Raw genomic sequence first — 24565 nt, 5'->3', positions numbered from 1 at the left:
GTGTCATGCATCCGCATAACTTTCCGAGTTTATTTTGTGTGCGTATTGTCATTTCTTTTCAAATTCTGGCAGACATCGCTGTGTCTCACAAAGCAGGAATGACAACTTGTTGAGCTTGGGGAATGCATGCGTGCCTAGTTTCTGTCAAACACTCACTGCTTCCACCTTGACGATCTTCGCCGCTGGGTACATAATAGCCCGGTGATACATTTAGCTCACCTAAACCAAAATCGGCACCGGATGAAAAATAGAGGGGGTTAAACCACAAGTAATAAATCCGTAATATCCCTGGACCCCGTCCGGATCAGAATTTGAATGGAAGTTACAGCGGAGAGTCAAGCGTGGATTGGAAAACTCCTCAGCGGTTTCAGGGAAATAGGGGGTGATCCCACAGCGCTTGTCTCTCGCAGAAGACCTCAGAAGATACTGAGACAATTTGTGAAGCGCAGAGGATTTTATTCACTCATACTTTTTGTTAGTCTACAAATTCAGTCCTACATGGGATAGCGCCACCTGCTCCCACCTGACGGATGTCTTCAATTAAGGCTTACGTGGCAAGGGTGGCGCACTGTCGGGCAAGGTTTTCCCAGTAAGTCGGTTGTTTGATATGACGTGACAATAGCGACTCCGCTTCTTTTTCCTTTAGGACCAAACTGTTTAGTTTCTGACTTCATAAGTCTGGAATATTCTAGTCTACCTGGCCCTGTTACCCCCTTCACGCGATGGGGGAAAGCCGAGTATGGGAGAAGGAAGTGCGTGCCAGTAACGGGTCCCTGGGTCTGTCATGGGTGACGCCAGTGGGCAAGAAAAGGAAACTTTGGAATTCAACTATTCCACTTAGTCATTCTTTCCGATCCAAGTCTTGCAAGGAAAGAGCTTTTATTCTTGTTTTTGGCCTCAACATTTGCCAATATAATATACAATGTAAATCAATGAGAAATGCTCGTTAAACGTGCTTCTTACAATGTTTCACACACACACACACACACACACACACACACACACAGTCACACACCTTCAGCAACTCTAGCTCTACAACAAGGCGTCCAAAAAATTCCACTTGAATAATGTTGTACGTGATATGTGTATATATATACATACTTTTGAACTATGCAAATACATGAGGTTTACTAACATTAACGTTGTTATGAACTTATTTCTGCATTACTGTGACCCAATAATCGGAGCCCAATTATCTACGTAAAGTACTTTATCAACGGATAATTATTTCCTGGTACATATTCCCGGGTAAACTGAAAAGCAGTGTACTGCACTTGTTAACCATTTCCTCCTGCGATCTTCCTGCTGAATTGCGTATTATATCATTCAAATCAGTGTTTGCTTTTTTCTCCGCTGTCACCACTAAAAGAGAGACAAAAAAATCAACGCAGTGTGTGTGCACTGTGCTATTGGAGCAAAAAGGACTTTATAGTGTTTTGGGTCTCTCGGTTGTTTGTGCGATTGAATACTAGTATGCATGGCACGAAACGAATATAAAGGTTCACAGGGTATTGTCGCAAGGTCGACCCTCGCCCCTATTGTGAGGGGAAAAAAAGGCGGCTGGTAAGGCTCGCCGATGCTCGTCTATCGTGCACCTGTTGTACAACTCTGCAACAAGGCTGTCTACGCCGCAGCATGACCGGATCACTCCAGCGTGTACCTGGGGCCCTGGGAGCATGCCAGCTTCCCCTGTAGTCTCATACAGGGTAGCGGTATGCAGTAAACACCACCACCCCCACGAGATGTAATACATAACGCTGTACAAACCTGCTGCGTGACTCGAGGAACGATTAATCTCATTTCGCATACACACACAGAGTGTAACATATCACCCACATGTCTTTCCAGAAACTTTTGCCGATAATCAAAGTTTTCATAAACATTATTTGTAAAATATGATATCAGGTGGTTAAAGTTAGCAATTAAGTATCAAGACTATTAAAAACCCCATTACATCAGACGCACTGACAAGTCAAGTCCACACCATCACTGATACATGGATACGGAAGACGCCCTAATTTCCTTTAGCTGAAGTTCTCATGAAACCGTTTAACAGTTTTCCTCCAAACAAAATGAAAATAATGATGACGCATCAAAAATGAATATATTATCTTTATGATTATTTTTGTATAACAGACCGAAACAGGACATTAATATACTCGTCACGTGATAGAGAGCGTGAGATGGAGATGCGAAGGATTGTGGGAAGGGGGGATGCTCCCAACATCCATCGGAGCCGCATCCTCTCAACCCGCCAAGGCCAAGATGCCACCATCTTTATTTCCACCAGCATGACAGAAGAGACTCACCTCACTGGTGGCTGGTATAGCACCAGACGACATGGTTGTCAGTACGTCCTGAATACCGTCTTCGGCAGGCATAGTCACAGTTGGGTACATCACAGATTTCGGCCTTAAAATTCTCGATGGGTGCGTTATCAAACTCCGCAAATACTTCGTTTCTTGCGTCAGGTGAACTCTGAATTGAATGAGATATAGAAAATCAACTTCCTTGGTGACGAATCCTCGCAGTGAAGAGGGAATTCTCTTTGAGTCGCGTAGTTGGTGACTAGTCTATGAGTCACCCTCAGTGTAAGCGATGGCTATGGGGTGTTTCCGTACACAGCTCGCGTTATATACATCCCTGCGCTGCGACGCACACTCAGTTACTACACTGAGCAAAAGATGGGGCAGCTATTTTTAGATTGTGACGCATTTGCATATCGAGGCAGGAGAACCACTACACCGCGCTGCAGCGTAGCGTTGCAGCGATGGACCACTCGCTCGATTTAGTGATGACTGCAATCGCTATATCCGATGTCGATAATGTATGCTGGTCCTGTGCACACTGCACATCGTACCCATCATCGTCATAATCAACCCATGGACCAATAGGCAATCGCATTACCACATGAATATTACGCGACAATATTGAATTATGTATTACGAAAGGCACCTCCGTGGTCGCTACTTCGAAATGGAACATTCCAGATAGAATTTCATGAATATGCATGTTACTACGGACAACTCGCAGGGTAAACACAATAATCTCGCTCCTCGTCGATTGTTTGACGTCACAATTAGGAATTTCGTATGGTGACCGAAGGTCAATATATCCAAACGCGTGACGTTTTCGCCGGTCTTTTGTTGATGGCTCGTTTCTACAACACAGTCTACGTAATAGGCGTTTATTTACTACACTTGATTAATTCGCTTATCGTGTTTTGTTATGAATGGATTTTTTATTCCATATTTCGCATAAAATGGTATATCTTGTCATAGAAATGGCGAAGAGAACCGATACATTCACTATCGAGATAATTATTTACAAAACTGCCTTTACCGGAAGACGACGGGACAATAGACAGTAATATGATTTGCATAAATTGTAATATAATCAGTCATATTGTATATGGAGCAATATGGAGCTTGTTTTGTTTATGGGGTTAAGTCTTTATGAAATATAACTTTTGATTCATAATTTGTAGAAAACACTCTCAAGATCATTTTAAATGCAAACAATTATCATTGATATTTTTTTTTCTGATATGTTAATTACTGCGCTGAACATAAAACAGTACGTGTAATGATTGTCACTAATAATGTGCTCAAACACAATGTAATATTTTCCTTAATTTTAAAAAATTATGGCGCCAAGTTACTGGGAGAAAGTGAGAGAATATCATATTTACTCACTATTCTTCGTGGAATGGACGGATGGATCAATGTGGGAAAAAATAAATTTTCCAGTCTAGGATCCGACACAGACAGAATTCGTTTTGATCTTCTCGCGGTAACAACTGTTCAGTAACTACTATAATATCCAGCAAGCACTGGTGGTTTTATACCATCCGCATTTCAAAAGAACAACTTCCGGCCCGAGACTGGGGGAAATATTTCATCAGTCAGAAATCAGCGAAGAAGGAAGCCGAAAATGAAGTCTTTTCTTTCGAGCTTTATTGTTATAAGAACGAGTAACAATGAACTAATCGATAGTTCACTTGAATAATTGACATTGTGCCTCGCGCTGGGGGAGCATGGTACCGCCCTACTCCAGCTGGTAGAGTCGGTTACGAAGAAAGCACGTGACCTCGCGTGGGACGTCACCGCCGCCACGCGGGTTTGTTGTCAAACAACTGAAACAACAACACGGACTTACCGAATAGAAACTACTATAAAAGGGGGAGGGGTCATAGAACAACTGCCAAGAGGGTGTGGTGTTAAGCGTTGAGTAATATCAAGGATGATACTCTGTTCTGTACAAAGGGAATACCCTTGACACTTGTCGTTGGTATGCCAAACTTGCTAGGAATGTCTTGTGTTGTCTTTATCGTTACGCTTAGGGAATTTCTGCTGAGTCATTATTAAGAAAAAACGCTCATAACATAGCACTTTCCCAGTGTCTGTAAATGAATATCTCCAACTTGCAGAAGTTTAACTGACAGAACAATAAATGTTAAGTAGAATCCGACAGAATTAACTCATTACCCTTTTGGCTGCCTTACCCCCTCCTCTTAGTTATTTGATATTCGTATATTTCTTATATTCTTATATACTTATAATTCTTATATTCTTATATTCTTGTATTCTTGTATTCTTATATTCTTATAATTCTTATATTCTTATATACTTATATACTTATATTCTTATATCCTTATATTCTTATATTCTTATAACCCATGCACACACGTGACAGAGTGTGATTATTGTAATGTTTGCAGACATAAAGAGGATTGAAAACACCAGATAATAACATGCAGGTTAGAAGTGTATTGTAAAATAGCGAAATAGGAATATCAATCAGAATCACATAAATTATGCAAATTAGATAAGGCCATGATGTCATCACTGCATTAGTTTGGCTTGTGAATAGAATATCATTCAAATGAAATATCTTTATACCAATTCAGTCAGTATACTTCTCTTCTTTACAGAGTCACAGTTGCTTAACCGTTGCAACACGAGAACAGTCTGACAGTATCCGGAGGAAATTATTTGTAGTTTCTTCTCGTTGAAATCGTGTTGGGGAGGAGATTTAATAAAGATGGATGTGGAAACGATTTGAGAGGAGATGATAACATTACGTCGTCAAATTTGCATGTATAAATTATGATCGTGACCGATATCTTTGTTGTGGAAATACAAATACAGAATTTAACAATTACATGACTTTCCCATTCTACCACATGAATGACTTCAAAGTAATAATTATACTGTTTTTTGAGTTTCTTAAGCTAAAAAAAACCCAGTAATTATACCTTAGTGACTTTAGGGTATGATTCAATCCTCAGGTGCCAGTTTCGTGTTTAACCCTTTTGTTGCTTTGGGTGCTGATGGGCACGTAGCATTGTACACACTGTCCATAAGTCCCTATAGTGCAGAAAGGGTTAATATTCTGAACAAATGATTTTATTTGTATATTCCGATAACTAGTGGCGTTTTCTGGATCTCATTGAGAGAGATGCATCTTGGACGAATGACATAAAGATTCCCATGTGGTTTTGTTTTGGTTTAGTTTTGTTTTGTTTTGTTTGTAAGTAGTAAGTTCACATTATTGTGCCATCTGTCATGTGCCGTGAATGAGATCGTAATTTGAACCCCAGCAATGACGTTGAGAAGAATCAAATAACAACGAAAGCAAACCCAAAACTCAATCAAAACCAATGACATCACTTCTAGCACAGTTATGTTGACATCTCGTCTGAGGCTCTCATGAAACCGTTTCGGACGCTCAGTCACAGTGAATGAAAAAGAAAAAAAGAGCTATTATTTAAGAGTTGATTCATGAATTTCATAATATTTTCATCCACTGTTGGGTATGTTCATGCCATCAATAACGGATATTTCTGAAGTTGGTCCTTGGAAAAAGGAAGGTATAATGCAATGTAGAGTTCTCGACAAATTAAACGTTTCACTAAATAAGGATATATGACACCCATTACAGCTTCAATTGTAGCTTTTTATGTCAAATTGTGATGAACGAGTTGACAAACGACATGTTTATTCATGTTTGTTTGTTCGGTACTTTGATGAAAAGACTCAAAACGAAGGCTGTAACAAGGCTGATATTGTGAGACTAATGAACCTGAGTGACTGTTATGTTGACGAAGAGTGTGGATAGTTACAGAGTAGATTTTGTGGAGTAATATCAGTGTCAGGGATGCAGAAGAAACAGGGAGAAGTAAGTCTGTTATTTCGTGTGTGACAGTGGTTGTCCAAAAAAATATCGCTGCTGAAGATATTAGCAATTTAGTGCTAAAATCATCATGGTACAACTGTAGTTACTATGAAAATGATAACAATGTAATAACAGCAAGATAGCAACGAAAAGTACCTTGATACATTGCGACCACGAAAGCTAGAGAGCTCTTGACAAGGTTGATGATAATGATCTAAAAAAAATGCGGAAATAAAATTCCTCTTGGCTACATAGTATAGACATGGAGCTGTAGGTCCATGATATAACTTTCCCTTTCTAATTTCATGTTATTTACGTAAGGTCTTGTCGGTGTTCTTAATTCTCTTCTTTCCTTTTCTTTTTTTTTTCCCCTGATTTGTATTGGTCTTTGCGTACTTGCGTGCGTGCAGCTGAGTGCGTTTGCATGGTTAGATGTGTCTCAAATGTCTTATTTTCTGGGGACCCACTCCAACAAGCATTTGTTTTTCTATAGGTTCCCCCACACAATTAGTGTTTGGGGGAACCACAACTGCAATTCTAAATATGAACATGACATACTGTATTGGATTGATTAAATATTTTCCTGTGGTTGCAAGGTGACGTATTATGCGATTCAAGGTTCATTCTGTTATGTATTCATAGGATTTTCTTGATTATTGCTACTTTTGTTTGATGTGTATGAAAATCAGTGCATGTAGAGAATGTAATTTGCGGAGAATCAATAAATGGAATAAAATAAACAATGAGAAAGAAACTGCTCTTGTCACATTACGTAGCCAACTTCATAATGTCGAACTTGTCTGCAAGCTGTAGGGTTTAGCTGCCAATAAATGAGTTGATATAAACCCCACCCCAAAAACAAAACAAAACAAAAAACAAACCACTTCTAACGACATGCAACAGATCTCGATGTTTTCGGGTCATGGACAACCAGTAAAAACCACTTGTGGTAGTATCAGGAGTGGACGGACTAAAAAACGGAAGGATATCACAACTTCTGGGACGTCAAACAAAAGATTGAGAGGGATAGCTTGTTTGTGGTTACCGCAACTTCCGGGTCGTTCTGCTGATAGTGAACCCTGTACCGTATACCTTGTACACGGAAATTTGTGGCGCCAGGAGTGTTTGTATAGCGTTTGTAAACAAAAGGGATCATGTACTGAACATAGCCATATACGCTGTCCAGCATACAAAGTTTAAAAAAGGAGGTGTTACGCACTCATTGGTTTGACGTATGCAGTGCAGTATTTTATGTATTCTAGTCACATCGAGAGTGCATTTAATGATATCACTGTCTAGAGGTTTATCTCCTTCATGTATATATGTTCCATATATCTGTGCATTTTTTGTTTTACTTTAGTTAGATAGGCGGTAATTCATCACAATCACTTTATAGCGTTTTATACACTTGAACTCCTTCACCAGCGCACATTACTATTTGCGAATTTTATGTAATGTTACCATTTCAATAATATTATGTAGGGAGTAGGTGTTTTTGCCAAAGGAGGTACAACAAGCTTTCCCTTAGTTTGCCTAGGCAGGAGCTTTCCAGGACGTACCATGCATCGCAACATTTAGATGGGCATGACCCCTCATTAAACTGCGTACTTACACTGTTGGGGAACTCAGAAGAATGGAAGCACCTTCTGATTATTACCGTAATCTTGACATTTAAAAATTGAGATTAGGGTCATAGTAAATTTTCAGCTACATTACGACATATTCTATTCATGGACGTGCGGAACAGAAATCGTTGCATTGGCTAAACACAAAACATTCGAGAGTTGCATATAGTCACATTAAACAGTTGTGCTTTTTTTTTTTTGTCGAGTGGAGTGCATAATGTCTATGAATGCATGATAATAATGTCACGAGCGAATAACCCGTATTCTCCAATTTTGGAGCAAGATCGAATAACCAAATATAGAAGGTTCAGTCGGTCCGCCGACGCTCCATAGCAATGGCAAGCTCAACAAATCAACACTTGTTGAACGAAACGACGAGAAGACCCTGGAAACTTCGCCGACACAAAGAGATAATCGGTCACGTGACTTGTGACCTGGATAGTGCGATGAATACACTGACGTCAATTGATCGGTAGAGCGTGTCAGAGATACGTGCGATCCATGTGTTATGCTGTGTTTACCTTCCTTGTTGGCGTCGGTGTCAACATAAGGTTGTCACTGCATTGTTTACGTTGTGACGTCACGAAAACGTATTGTTTAATTGTTTATACCATTGTCGTTTTATTGTTATACAACTATTTGAAAGTACAGAGTCATGGTATTCGACCGGAAGTACATGTGGACCATTGGGAACTGCATTCTTTTTTCAATCAGTTCCTTAAAAATTCCTTACCATTTAAAATGAAAAACAAAACAAACAAAACAAAATCCTTTCCCATTTGGCGTGAAATTTGGGTCAAGTATGCGTGCATTTGCTGTTTCCCCGTTGCCGTTATATTTTAAAATCTGAGATCCTGTCATTAATATTATTTCCAGTCATCACAATGGGTTAATTCAACTAAACATTAATTTTACCCCTAAATTTTCACTTCCAGTCTTTTATGAAACAAGGTATGCTTCTATATAATAAATTATGATATCATGTTATCATACATGAAATAAATTATTATTTCGTTGTTTGCAATACATGTTTATCGTTTGGAAATGAAAATGAAAATAAAATGAATGAATGAATGAATGGATGATTGAATAAATTAATTTGACATCTCCGACATTGCTATGGTATAATCCGGCGACTTTGATGATTCGAACTAGTATAAAGGCGGAAGAGTACTAACAACTTTTCGTCGACGCGAAGATGGCATTTGTGACGTGGAGTGAAATCACGCAGGTAGGCCTATACATGAAGTCAGCATTGGTCCCCAGGTTAAGAAATTAGGGACAATGACAATGCCCACCATTCGTTTACCTCTTAACCGTGATTCTTTTTCCCAGCAAACAAGTAAGATTTTGTATGAATTTCCTTCCGTTGTGGTCCAGGTATTCTCTGTTGTAGCTCAGTGGATAAGGCCAGATTTTATCTTCTCAATCGTGAGACCCTTGGTTCGAACCTATACCCCCTTCCAGAAGCGATTGTACTCCTACGCAATTAAAGGTTCTTTATCATCATAGCCAAGTCATTCGGGATAGGGTGGGGAGGGGTAGGGGGGACTTGAGGCTGTTGGTCCTGTGGTTGCTTGTCTACAAACATGGCACTGCTTCATAAGCGGCCACGTGTAAAATGATTTATTAATACTCCTTGAAAACTCAAAATCAAGATAACTAAGTGGTGTCGTGTATCAATTACCATGCATGTATTCAAAGTAAAGTCGTGTTTATTTTGAGTTCAAAGTAGATCGACAAAGCAATAGAGATCAGACAAATCGTTAAAATCCTAAAATTGTTAAAATGTCATTATACATAACTTTGGATGGTGTCCTAATAGTCGCTAGAAGAAAAACTGTCTTTGTTTACGTGATCATTTATGTGGTTTTTTTATCAGCCCATAGATGTCGAAAATGAATTTGGAACTTCTGATTCATAAAAACTCTTCATATTCTTCGTAAAACAAGTGCGATACAGCGACCAATACTAATGATCACATTTTTCTTAGTTTCATATGTTAAATGCGTTGATTTTTCTCTCTCTACAAAGCCGGTTGAGATACAATAACGTCATAACTCCAGTGCAAGGGAATATTTTCCTTTGAAAAGAAAGTGACGCTTGCTACGAACTAGTCATGGGAGAGCTGCGGTAAGTCACGTAACTGCTATACGGCAATACATTTAGCGTTTTGAAAATGTCAGTCTTTACGCAGAATTTTCATGAAAAGGGATATTTTTATTCAATGTACATGGAACATCTCTATTTTACAATTCAAAGGAAATAAGAAAGTCAAAGAAACGTTTTTTTTTTTTTGCTGTTGTTGTTAGTGCAAAACTGATCTATAGTCTAATAGAAAGCATAAAATAAAAAAGACAGGCTTGGGGAAACGCTTTTGTAATATCACGTCTTCTGTAAAGAAACGGTGCTGAAGTGGTTACAGCAAATTCATCGTTTTGTGATTTCGAGCGTCCTCTGAATAATGAGGAAATGTACATCTCATACCAGTACAGTATTTTAAAGCAAACACATAAATACTAATCGACAGTAACCGAACTGCCGTATCATTTTCGGTTCGGCTTGTTTATCATCACTTCCAAACAATTTCTCGACAATGGTAAAAGACCGGGACCAGAAGAGAGGAAAACGCTATCGTGGTCAACACCAACACAAACTGTTACGAAAAGAAATAAGGCATCAAAAGTCCACTTCCTTCAATAATCTGTCGCTCTCACTTTCAACGTAAAATGAATATCGAAAGAATGAAAGGTTTGTAGCCATTGATTCCGTCCATCCATACCACAGCTTGTGTGCGAGACTGGAATCGAGAAATGGAATTGTCACTGTACGTAAAGACAGATAACCAATGAAGCTGATTGTAATTAGCTGTAAGTCATTTTGTATGTAACTTGCGGTATAAATATAAAAAGTATAAACAATAAAGGTAGATTGGCGAAATAAAAGATCCTGCGGTGTTTCGCTCATCACTCATTTTGATCAATATTAGTTTGATGAATTTGCCGTATCCCGGATTAAACTACAAACTTAGAAAGTTCTCGTACATTTTTTTTTTATTTTTCCTTCAGTTTATCATTTCTGACTATCAGCTACGTCTGCATCTTATTCGGCAAATATCACACTCCATATATAATTTACAGTGCCCCATATTATAATTTGTTCTGGCCAATTCGCCACTATGTACAACAGATGGCAAAGCATAAAGCTCAAATCCTGAATCTCCAGTTTGACCCGCTGCCAAAATTGGCAAAGGTGCACTGGGTATACTGGCTCCAGCGCTCGTTACGGTTTGTAACAAGATAATAGGTAATTCAATTGGTCAAATTACCGCTTATTCGATAAAACCGTCCATTCAAACAGTTTAGCCTCCCCTACCTATATACAGTACATGCTCGAAACCATGGAGCTATACTTGCTCCAACCGACCCTATGGATAAGCCTTTGTGTAGGGCTTGAACAGAACACATACATGCACTTGAATGTTTCACTATTGACGTTTATTTCACGGCGTCACGGAGTTGGAGATATTCCCATGTTCCTCTCGGACTTACGCCCATGTGCCACTACATCATTCATTCTGCTTATCACTCAATTGATCAGAAGCAGCCTACATACATAAGTGGTTTTGTTATTGCAAGAGACAGATAGAAAGATAGGAGGATGTACACAATGAAGACAGAAATCAGAGTAGAACTCGAAGAGAATAACAGAAGATAGGAGAAGCAAAGGTAATTAAAAAGTCTCCAGCAAGAGAAATAAAAAACAAATAAACAAACCAAACAAAACAAAACACGGTCATATTCTATTCATAGATTCTTCTCAAGAACACTCAGACAGATCAGCATAATACACTTCAAATACTATAGCATCATTTCGCCTGCACATCATATGCGTAACAGTCGATGGGGTAGTAGTCACGGATGACTGGTGTTAAGATCGATCAAAAATTACTTCAATTCAAATCTCTGACTTCTCTACCCTCCACCCACCTTGATTGAGTCAATAAAGGCCATAGATCTTGACAAAATGTTCATTGTTTGGCACCAGGCATTACGCTTCACGCTTTGTGATCATTATACTTGAGACGTGTCAGGGCTAAAAGAATTCGACCCACAAAAAAGTAAGAAAAGACATAAGGAAGGAAAAAAAACCCCGCACATACATGCATACACGCGATGCCTGATAAACCCATGCAGAAACCAAAACAGCGACGACTGAGCTGCATTAAAATGAAACGAGGAATTTATTGGCGGGGAAATAAACTGAAACTACGCCATCAATATGGAAACTTTTTGTAATGGCTAGCACTGAATCTTCCGTGTTTATTTAACGTCGATGAAGGGCACTTTGTCAATCAGTTGCAATATTCAAACTTTTGGCAAGGACTCTCAGCAAAATCCCAACTAATCATGTTTACTGACCATTGAGATTGGGATTAAATTGACATGAATTCCCCACATCGAATAGCGGGTTGGGTGCCATCATTTTCTGCCGCTGAACTGATTTCCACTATTAGTAGCATTATGCGCTAAATGTACATCCAGCATTCAGATTCATGAATTCTTGCCTCCCGCTATTTTAATTACAAATGCATGATTTCGATCCAAGAATTCATACGTAGTATATACCTGCTGCTAAATGGAGGATAAGAGCCAGCACTAATTGTCGGGCGGAAGCTAAGTAGTCACTCTGGATGCGACGCCTGTCTAGTAATCAAGAGATTGGTTGGTTCGAGTCCAACATGGTACTAATTATGTATGCCAAGTGTGTACGCCCACAATTTCTGTCATGGCTACTATGAACTAAAACACTGAATAACATGGGCGTCACCAGGGGGGGTGCGTTGGGTGCGAACGCACCCCCCTTCAGACCCTAAAAAAAAAAAAAAGAAAAAAAGAAAAAAAAACCTTCAGTCTGCGAGCGACCTCAACGCCGGACACTAAATGATTATTACACTGTATTTTTTATCTATTTATTTATTTTTTTGAAATTTTGCATCGGGGACAAAAAAAAAATCGTGGGCAAAAGCAATTCGCACCCCTGGTTCTGGCAGCACTGATTTTATACATAATTATCTACTAGTGCAAGTGTATTCTATACAGTGTTGACTATATAAATAGATTTTGGACATCCTTCCCATACTTGGTCACTTCGACGCCACCTCGCTGGTCATACCTCCCCCAGTCATGAACATAAACCGACACCCTTGACTACCAGTGGCGGATCCAGGGGGAGGGGCGCACCGGGCGTCCCCCCCCCCCCCGCCCCCTCTTAATTTCCAAAGCGAAAAAGTATAGCTACAAACGGCAGTTTTTGGACTGTAAAATGTCAAAATTTTCAAGCTCGCTCGCTGGCATTTAGTCGTAATGTCATTCTCCTGAAGTTGCTGCCAGTAATTGCCGGCAGTTCCACCCGGTGCGCCCCCCCCCCCCCCTTACTGCGACAAATATAGCTACAAACGACAGTTGGGGGACTGTAAAATGTCACAATTTTCAAGCTCGCTCGCTCCGCTCGCTCGCATTTAAATTCTCCTAATATTGCTGCCAGTGATTGCCAGCAGTTGCGCCCGGTGCGCCCCCTCAATTTCGAAAGCAAAAAAAAGATATAGCATCAAACGGCAGTTTGGGGACTGTAAAATGTCAAAATTTTCAAGCTCGGTCGCACTTAATCTTTATGCAATTCCCCTGATGTATACTGCCAGTAATCGTCCAGTTGCGCCCGGTACCCCCCCCCCCCCTTAATTTCCAAAGCGAAAAAATATAGCTACAAATAGCAGTTTTTCTAGTGTAAAATGTCAAAATTTTCAAGCTCGCTCTCTTCGCTCGCTCGCATTGAATCGTTATGCAATTCACCTGATGTTGCTGCCAGTAATTGACAGCAGTTGCGCCCGGTGGCATGCGCTCCACCCCCCTCCTTAATTTCCAAAGCGAAAAGATATGGCTAGGAACGGCAGTTTTGGGACTGTAAAATCTGTAAAGCTCGCTCGCATTTAATCGTTATGCAATTCACCTGATATTGCTTCCAATAATTGCCAGCAGTTCCGCCCGGTGCGCCCCATCCCTTAATTTCCAAAGCGAAAAAACTATGGCTAAGAACGGCAGTTTTTGGACTGTAAAATGTTAAATTTTCAAGCTCGCTCTCTTCGCTCGCTCGCATTTAATCTTTATGCAATTCGCCTGATGTTACTGCCAGTAATTGTCTGCAGTTGCGCCCGGTGCGCCCCCCTTAATTTCGAAAGCGAAAAAATATAGCTACAAACGGCAGTTTTTCTACTGTAAAATGGCAAAATTTTCAAGCTCGCTCTCTTCGCTCGCTCTCTTCGCTCGCTCGCATTGAATCGTTATGCAAATCACCTGATGTTGCTGCCAGTGCCAGTAATTGCCAGCAGTTGCGCCCGGTGGCATGCGCTCCACCCCCCCCCCTTAATTTCCAAAGCGAGAAAATATGGCTAAGAACGGCAGTTTTTGGACTGTAAAATGTCAAAATTGTCAAGCTCGCTCGCATTTAATCGTTATGCAATTCACCTGATGTTGCTGCCAGTAATTGCCAGCAGTTCCGCCCGGTGCGCCCCTTCCCTTAATTTCCAAAGCGAAAAAATATAGCTACAAACGGCAGTTTTTCTACTGTAAAATGTCTAAATTTTCAAGCTCGCTCTCTTCGCTCGCTCGCATTGAATCGTTATGCAATTCACCTGATGTTGCTGCCAGTAATTGCCAGCATGTGCCAGCATGCAGTTGCGCCCGGTGGCATGCGCTCCACCCCCCCCCCTTAATTTCCAAAGCGAAAAAATATGGCTAAGAACGGCAGTTTTTGGACTGTAAAATGTAAAATTTTCAAGCTCGCTCGCATTTAATCGTTATGCAATTCACCTGATGTTGCTGCCAGTAATTGCCAGCAGTTCCGCCCGGTGCGCCCCCCCCCCTTAATTTCGAATGCGAAAAAATATAGCTACAAACGGCAGTTTTCTACTGTAAAATGTCAAAATTGTCAAGCTCGCTGTCTTCGCTCGCTCTCTTCGCTCGCTCGCATTGAATCGTTATGCAAATCACCTGATGTTGCTGCCAGTGCCAGTAATTGCCTCTTCCCTCGCTCGCATTTAATCTTTATGCAATTCCCCTGATGTTACTGCCAGTAATTGTCTGCAGTTGCGCCCGGCGCACCCCCCCCCTTAATTTCCAAAGCGAAAAAATATAGCTACTAACGGCAGTTTTTCTACTGTAAAATGTCACAATTTTCAAGCTCGCTCGCTCCGCTCGCTCGCATTTAAATTCTCCTAATATTGCTGCCAGTGATTGCCAGCAGTTGCGCCCGGTGCGCCCCCTCAATTTCGAAAGCAAAAAAAGATATAGCATCAAACGGCAGTTTGGGGACTGTAAAATGTCAAAATTTTCAAGCTCGGTCGCATTTAATCTTTATGCAATTCCCCTGATGTATACTGCCAGTAATCGTCCAGTTGCGCCCGGTGCGCCCCCCCCCCTTAATTTCCAAAGCGAAAAATATAGCTACAAACGGCAGTTTTTCTACTGTAAAATGTCAAAATTTTCAAGCTCGCTCTCTTCGCTCGCTCGCATTGAATCGTTATGCAATTCACCTGATGTTCCTGCCAGTAATTGCCAGCATGCAGTTGCGCCCGGTGGCATGCGCTCCACCCCCCCCTTAATTTCCAAAGCGAAAAAATATGGCTAAGAACGGCAGTTTTTGGACTGTAAAATGTAAAATTTTCAAGCTCGCTGGCATTTAATCGTTATGCAATTCACCTGATGTTGCTGCCAGTAATTGCCAGCAGTTCCGCCCGGTGCACCCCCCTCCCTTAATTTCCAAAGCGAGAAAATATGGTTAAGAACGGCAGTTTTTGGACTTTAAAATGTAAAATTTTCAAGCTCGCTCTCTTCGATCGCTCGCATTTAATCGTTATGCAATTCACCTGATGTTGCTGCCAGTAATTGCCAGCAGTTCCGCCCGGTGCGACCCCCTCCCTTGATTTCCAAAGCGAAAAAATATGGCTAAGAACGGCAGCTTTTGGACTGTAAAATGTAAAATTTTCAAGCTCGCTGGCATTTAATCGTTATGCAATTCACCAGATGTTGCTGCCAGTAATTGCCAGCAGTTCCGCCCGGTGCGCCCCCTCCCTTTATTTCCAAAGCAAAAAAATATAGCAACAAACGGCAGGGTTTTTTTTTTTACTGTAAAATGTCAAAATATTCAACCTCGCTCTCTGCGCTCGCTCGCATTTAATTGTTATGCCTTTCTCCTTATGTTGCTGCCAGTAATTGCAGGCAGCTGCGCCCGGTGCGCCCTCCCCCCTTTATTTCCAAAGCGAAAAAAATATAGCTCCAAATGGTAGTTTTTGGACTGTAAAAGATGAAATCCTAGCTACGCCGGTGCCCTTTCCCCGCTTGGTTTCCCTCAACAACTGTAAAAGTCTGGGATTGAGAGCTTCCCATATTCCAAATGTCTGTCCAAAAAAAAAAAAAAAAAAAAAAAATCTCGTTACATTAGGGTCAAAACGCACCCCCCTTGAAAAAAAGCTGGTGACGCCCCTGAATAATCTGTGCATATTTACGTCGATAAAATGCACTTTGTCATTCAGTTGTGACACCGGGTATTTTACACAGTAAAAGCGATCTCTGATAGTAAATGACATTTGGTACTTTACTGATTCTTGGCAATTTTGACATGTAAAACTTCATGAATAGAATCAGGGAGGTGAACCCTCCATGGGCCATGTAGAGCATTTGATCCTAGCAGAAGCTTCGTCAGAGACCTTTGATGTTTGTCATTTTTGCCTCTGACAAAGATTCTGATAACGTCGGACGCCCAAGCAAGGTCCTTCTGACTCCAATCTACGCTCTTGGCTCGCTACTATTGGATAAGCAGTTATCAGCAGCTTTTTTTTTTAATGTGCACTTCATGAAATAAAAAAGAAATAAAAAGATACGCAATATCATACACGCAAATAATGAAATGCGCTAGGTAGTAAGATAGGGGTAGGAGAGATTGTCACAACCCAATACAGTGTGTACTGGGGAGATATCTGCATGGGGATCTGATGACACGTAGAAAAACTCGTTGTATGTCACACGATTGTGACGTCATCTTTGCAAAAGCATTCCCTTCACGTGCTACGTGGGTAAACTGTCAACTTTTATCTCATCTTATAGGAAGATATGCAAACTGAACGTAGGTCTGACTGAGACATGCATATTCATGACACAGGGAGTTGTATTCATGACACAGGGAGTTGTATTCATGACACAGGAGGTTGTATTCATGACACAGGAGGTTGTATTCATGACACAGGAGGTTGTATTCATGACACAGGGAGTTGTATTCATGACACATGGAGTTGTTTTCATGACACATGGATTTTTATTCATGACACAGGGATTGTATTCATGAAACAGGGAGTTGTATTCATGACACAGGGAGTTGTATTCATGACACAGGGAGTTGTATTCATGAAACAGGGAGTTGTATTCTTCACTGAAGTTGATATGACCAAGGAGGTACTAAGTTTGCCTATCAGTATACCTCCTTGATATGACATGGTATTTCTGAGTCTGCAAGTTAGTGTTGATATCCCCGATTAAGATGGCCCTGTCACTTGATAAGTACTTTGAAGTTCTGATTGTGAGACATAAGTTACGTTCAGACGGCAGGTCCTAACCTCGAGGTTAGGAAACCTCGAGGTTTAGCTCTTGGCCCCTAACTACGACGTGTGTCCACACGACGAATCTTAACCTCGAGGTTACGAAACCTCGAGGTTTAGCTTCTGCCCCCCGTAACTACGAGTGGGTCCCACTCGATGTTAAAACCACAAAACCGGAAGTTTCAGCCCACACATCTAACAAAGCGTCTATTTATTCTTTAGTCCAACCCTGTCGGACTCGCTTACACTGCAGAGATAGCACTGCACTGATGACTTTATGCCTTTATGAAGATATTCGTCGAAAACATTTTTTTTTTTTTTTTTAGCGTCGAAGAATATAGAATACAGTAGCGAGTTCGACGCTTTCAGTTTCAGAGATCAAGAGCATGGGAAGAAAAGATGATGTTGTTGTGTCGTGCGTCATAGGGTTTTCACGTGTAGTGTATTTGTGGTGTACGTTTGGGAGGTTGACCCGGAAGCAGAGGGAAATTGTGGGGGCTGGAGTTTACGGCGAGGTCACTCTTAACTTCGAGTTCGTTGTTTTTTGTGTCCACACGGTGCTTAACTACGAGTGGGGACCCCCCGCGGCTCGTGGTTAGAGCGCTAACCATAAGATTTCTCGTGGCTCGAAACATCGAGCAAACCTCGAGGTTTGCTAACTACGAGTGCGTCTTCACGGTCCCTAACTACAAGCTCTAACCTCGAAGTTTCCTAACTTCGAGGTTAAGGGCTCCCGTCTGAACGTAACTAATAGTTACGTTCAGACGGGAGCCCTTTCATAATTTATATCCAGGTGACATTCGACCTGTCATAAGTTTCTGTTCAATCTTTTTAAAGATCTGTTATTTATTTTAACCAATATGTTCCTGTAAATTATCTGAGAACAATATCTCATGTTTCGCGAATGGAGCAAGCTTATTTTCATGCACCCTGAATGTAACGGTATCTCATGTGCTCGTACTAGCGCTATGTAATATTTCCTCTGACCATGGTTAACATTATAGGTGTTCGCTGATCTTCACACTGCAGCAGCATCGGTTATTAGAGGAGTGCGTTACGGGTGCGTCAGGAAGCGAAAACACCATCTTGAATGCATACTGTCCGATACACACATCTAACTATACAAAGTATCATTATTATAAGCTGATCTACATTCTCGAACATTGGCCAGAGAGTTTCGGACGGGGAAGATCGGCCACAATGTGCGCTTCGTGAGAAAGTCTCTACACGATATAGATGTAAATTTGGCATGGATCAACGGGAGAATAGCGATATCCAATGATTCCAATCGGCAGATGGCTGACATTCTAATGATCAGAACGTGGTTGCTCGCCTGATCTAGCCCTACTATGCATGTCCTGTCGTTGTTCGAAAACTCCGAGCTCAAGCTGAACATAGGCCTACTACACAATGCATGCCTTTCTCTATGTCAAGAGTATCACAAAAAAAAAACCAACATTTAAACATTCTTCGCTGCCTTGACCTTTAATACGATCACCGCCGCCAAAAAAGCCGGGGCAAAGCACATGTGCAGTTGTGATATTGTATTTCCACATTTTCCGCACATTTTTCCACAGTAAAAAGAGACAAAATAGGCCTACACGGAAGCGGATATGTATGTCTTATAGACAAGGTCACATGTGTGAACGACAGAGAGCGAATCGGTAACTTCCAGTCAAAAGATACGAAATTATGCACGCTCGAAGTATGCTGCTTCTCATCAATGGCGTTTATACAAGACGTTTCTGTCTGAAAAGGCGAATCAGCCCTAGAATATAAGACCGGAATAAGGGAAACAATAACCGTTATTTTCTCAGTGACGATGCATTATTACGCAATCGTCATTTTCGAGACATCTGAATATAGGCCTACTCAGTATACGATGCGCATAATCAGGTGGCGGCGGATCTCGTACTTCAAAGTGGAGTGGTTCGATTTCGTCGAAAGTCTATTAGTCAGTAGATCTATAGTCAAAGAGCTACAGAGCTCCATGGTTAAACCAAAGAGGTAAAAGCGCACAAATTGGGCCTGCTAGCTCTGAGCACAGAAATATTTATACATTACAGTGAGTATGTATATTTCTCTGGCTCTTTGATAACTATACACTATACGTTGCGTCGAGTGTGTCACATGCGCAATGTTGCGTCATTGATATCCAGTAAGATCACAGCCTCAGGCTCACTGTGGCGTATGGGATTACCGGATATGACGGAATGTGAAGTTCAAACTGCACTTTCTGTGTACAAGTATAATGTTACCGAATCAGTTACAAACTTTGTACTACAAAGCTCGTAGCTTGTCACTTCTGTGTCATGGAGATGTAGGAGAATATTGCGAATTCTTGTGTAAAACAAGTTTCGAAATGTTGGCTTTTTCTGTGAATCAGACAATTCAATGTCAGATACTCTCGATATTCAAGGTGAATTAAAAGAAATGAATTTCATTCATTTCAAGTATGACTGAAACTCGGTTGTTCTATGTGTACAACGTGCGTGTGTTTGAGTGAGTGCATGGGAGAACTAACAAAATCACGTATCATTTCCTCCAAAAATGATCACAGTGATTACTTGTTCTTTCATCTCTCCAACATTAATTAGATATTTATAGTAGATGAAATGATCGTATAATGAGTGGCCGATGATGTACTAAGTTCCTACATGTGTCAAGATTAAAAACACTCTGCGAAATATTGAGAAAATAAAGTAACCAATTAATTCATTTTGGAAGGAGTTTTTTAGCAAACAATGAGCCCGATTGAGTAGTTAAGTCTACACTGGTAGTGTTCGTGAAATTGAAGTGCTTTCATTCTTTTCAAACATATCACCTCCTTTAAAGCTTAATGCGTGGTTAGAATGTGCTTTTATATAATATTCCTGTAAAGGTCAGGCATCTGAAACGTTTTCATTATTTTTTCCAAGAAAGCTGATATGAACGAAATAATACATAGACATTTCTGACAAAACTTTTTGACATGGTCACATATGCAACCACTGACATTTAGTGAACCATCCAAAAAGTTTTGTAACGCCAACCAAACATCTTAAAGATAACTTTATTGTCCATTCAACAATATTTTGGACTATCAAGTTTTGCATTTTAACTGGTCGCGCGGGAACCTGACAAGTTTGTTTTCCTAACTTTTCCTAGCTATTGTCGCCTCGTTCACTTTTCTCTTCTTGACTTGTTGTTTTTTTCTTCGCCAGGCTTGCAAATCTCTACCTAATATACTCGATCTTTCTTTCACTCGCAAATTTGCCAATCATCATGAATGCCTTTTTGGACATGTACTATGACAGCACCGCCTGCATGTCCTTACACTGGCGCCTCCGAACAAGTCAAACTAGTCCACTGTTGCGCAGTGCCAGCCGATTCTTTTGGAGAGTTTTTTGACAGCCAAACGGAGTTTAAAGGGAAACAAACTCCACTCAATACTCGACTTTCCTTGACAGAAAAATGAAAGTCAAACATACAGAACCGTGTATGCATGTATTCATTCTGAACAATAATAAGAACGTTATGACATACATGTAGTCCGGTTTTTATGTTATCTCAAAGCAGCAATTTCGGTCCTCACCATCTATTATTATGTTAATTAGATGAGGTGACTCTATAATTCTCTGGTCTCTGTGAGCGAGTGTCTTTTTCGAGTCCGTGTTGACTTGCTTACTAAACGGATTTTCCTCTAATCCCACCATACACAAGTGTGTATAGGGTTTAGTTCTTTCCTAGATATGAACTTCACGCTTCAGACAATGATTGGGATTGTTCCTCCGTATACCGTTTCTGAAACGCTTTACTCAAAATACCCAGCACATTCCTGAATGAAACCTTCAGCGCTCACTCTTTATCATAGCAGTAACAGCAAATTGTATTTACCACCAGTATAATGGTGTAATTATTACTTTTAAATTCCATAATCTCTAAACCATACAAATCACATCTAAACGTTATTCCTTGCGTTCGTTAAGCTTGATATAACGCGCTGTTCTCATTCGCTGAATCTTTAGAAGCGCGCGTGCGCAGTTCTCATCTCATCCCTCATCCGGATGCTGACCGCCGTCATCTGTTGTAACCAATGGATTGCTGCATGTTACAATACTTTGGAGCATTCCTGAACCAACATTTGTACTTCCAATTAAAAAAAAAAATGACGTAAGTACTCCTATTATTCGCTCTGAGTACTGCTAAGTTGGTCAGTACCGAGTTTTTGCATTTTAATTCAAATGCAAAAACAATAACACTTCTAGCGCGCCAATCTGCAGACGACTGTCTACTCGCTTTCCCCAGGTACAAAAGTTGGTTGGCGCCCAAAATATCATGGAGACACTATGGCCCCTTGCTAATCCCGACCAGGCAGACGACCTTGTGGCTCCCGTCCCGTTATGGCGCCATTCTCAAAATTGCAAGTTTAGAATGGAATCTGTGTTGCCCTTATCTGCATCATGAATGACTCCAGAGGACTGACAGGTAGGGTCGATGCACTTATCAACACGGCCAACATTCTAACGTGCTGTAGAACTTGTCTGTTATTCGGCAATGTTTGGCATCAAGTTTGGTTTTTTGTGTTTTCTTTCCTCCGCGCATGGACCAAACACTGTTTGCTTGGCAACAAGTTCGCAGAAAATGACTCGCTATTGTGAGAGAAATTGAACAACCAATCATTTGGCACGATTTTGTGAACAGAAGAAAGAGAGAGATAAAAAAACTCGACATAATGTTTAGTTATACTGACTTATGATTATCTTGTACTTTCTGTATCATATTGTAACGCACTCTTAGAAGGAGTGCAAACTGGATTGTAAAAGTACCTCTTCACACAAGGCAAACGTTACGTTGTCACCCCGGTCCTCGTGTGCTAACATGAGTTCCAGCCGAACATGACTGTGCCTACTACATGCAAGAGCGCCTATACGGTACAACTGACGTTACCAAACTCGCAAGCAATCAAATTTAATGTGTTATACATCTAGTCGCAGGTGTATCTATACATCTATACGATAAACGTTTGACGTCGATAATCAGCCCTATCAATTAGAGAATTCGTGTAGATTCGCCTTACCTGCTGCATGCGATAAAGAGTCAGCTGTGGGCTGTGTTATAAAGGAATGTCCGCAAACCGGCAAGGTGTAGCGATGAGATTTGAGTTGACTTTGACTATTCCCATACAGAACTGAACCGAAAGAACACGTGCCGATCATATCAAATGTTCCAACTCCAAACTGACATCTCATCAGAATTTTCCATGAAATTGCGGAACATGGTGGAAGTTCCTTAGACATTGGTGGAAACGTGTTCACTCTCTTGGCTTATCATGACTATTCAAAAATGCGCACTCGCGCGTGTTCACTTATTATCCCAAAAGGATTGAAATTTACTTCCCAAGTACCCAACTTTTCCGACAAGCACACTGCAAACTTTTTCTCTTGTGTGTATTTTTCCCCGAACACTCAGCGGAAAATACAGCGCATGAATGATCGCGGCTCTAGCTAGGGAGCTTTTCAGTCGCCCACCCTTCGTTCTTTTGATGAATTCTGACAAAGGAGGTATACAAACACTTCCAGCATTCAATTTGAGTTCTTTAGGGAAATGAGATAGTTTGCTTTCCATATGGAACAATGAACTTCGATCAGCCTCTGGCGGAAGGAGGGGGGGGGGGATTGATTCAATGAAAAATACTAATGCAGAGAGACAGAGATAGAGGGAGGAATGGAGAGAGAAGGAGGAGGCGGGAGAGAGGGAGAGAAGGGAGGAGAGACTCGGAAAAGTTTGGGTAGATTTTTGCGTGGCATGGGTGTGCGTGTCTGGAAGATGAGACAGAACCTATATAACACCTCCACCTGGTTATAGATGATGATTAATATACTCTTTCCCTCGTGGCTAATTTAGCTCCGATCTAGTTTTATGCATGTTCAAATAATTGTCTTCCAAACGCACATTCTTAAGACATTTGGATAAACATAATTCATATACTCTCTTTCTCTCTCTGTAATATATATATATATATATATATATATATATATATATATATATATATATAGAGAGAGAGAGAGAGAGAGAGAGAGAGAGAGAGATTTCACGTATTGGCTCCACAAAGAAATGAAGAAACAAACTCACTACTGGTAATTAATTTTTAGCCAATGAAGCGTGAGTATATCCGAATCAAATTTTCGACGTCCTATACGCCTTCTTCTTTTTTGTCGAGACTACTGAAGAAGGCGTAGGACGCCATTGAGTAGAATAAACTCATGCTTTCATATATACATATATATATATAATTGATAATTATCATTATAGTACATATACCCCTAAATCAGGCCCGCATCTATTATAGATAGATTGATGTCATTCTTATGCTCAAAATTCAGGATCCTTGGTATCAAATGGAACCCTCTTCTAGCCCGGTTGCAGCAGCAAAAAAACAAAACAAAAAAACAAAACAAAAACAAAAACAAAAAACAGTCGAAAACTATTTCCCTCTAAAGAAGTTAAATAATCATTGCATTTCCCGAGATAGAAATGACGTAACATGGTAAGACCGAGTTTTGATAAAGAACGGGTGGATAAACCATGGATGTAATGCATTATGATAGGATAATTACAGTCACTTGAATCGAATCATTCTGTGAATGGTACACCATTGTACTATTGGAGGGGGAGTACCAAATACGGGGCCTAAACGCATGCTCATTGCCAAACACCTGTGGACGCGTGGGGCTCTGATGACGTCATCAAGTCAAAGTCAGGTGATCATGATCACGTACTATTCGGAACTGGCCAGATAAAAGATTACCCACTCGGTCTCGTTCAAACTCCATTTTGAAGACGAGTGTTCATGTTTAACTCCGCTGTTTGACTGATAATTATATCTTGTCATAAACTGAACGTTCCAAAGTGCACAGATCATGCCACGATAGCTTCCATGAAAGAGAAGCTCGGAACAGGGAGAGGTGTCACACCTCGGTGCTTAGGAACTTATATACCCTCTTTCTTTTGGTATAAGATCGGTAGAGGAGAGAGGAGCGGGGAAGTCTCGGACCAAGGAGATTGTCTCATGCGCGTAATATGTGATGGTTACACCCATGAGCAATGGTATCTATCATTGCATCACGTCAAG

The 24565-nt window shown here is 40.7% G+C and overlaps 1 protein-coding gene across 2 annotated transcripts in view; it reads right to left on the bottom strand.

Annotated features, from left to right (window-relative positions):
• The window catches only part of LOC139740860 (uncharacterized), a 29548-nt gene extending 6898 nt beyond the window's left edge, over positions 1–22650 (bottom strand). Inside the window, exon 1 of one of the 2 annotated variants that reach the window (XM_071651444.1) lies at positions 22511–22650. In XM_071651444.1, coding sequence (XP_071507545.1) covers positions 22511–22519 — 9 coding nt within the window. In that variant the 5' untranslated portion in view covers positions 22520–22650. Of the gene's footprint in view, positions 1–2309; positions 2616–22510 lie in introns of those variants that run through there. The other variant, XM_071651443.1, reaches the window with a different exon arrangement.
• Between the last annotated feature and the right edge of the window lie 1915 nt (positions 22651–24565).

Source organism: Diadema antillarum, unplaced genomic scaffold (assembly GCF_040938485.1).
Source record: "Diadema antillarum isolate AM-2024a unplaced genomic scaffold, OU_Dant_1.0 seq00000889_RagTag, whole genome shotgun sequence".
Classification (NCBI taxonomy): Eukaryota; Metazoa; Echinodermata; class Echinoidea; order Diadematoida; family Diadematidae; genus Diadema; species Diadema antillarum.
This window is presented reverse-complemented; position numbering and strand designations above follow the sequence as displayed.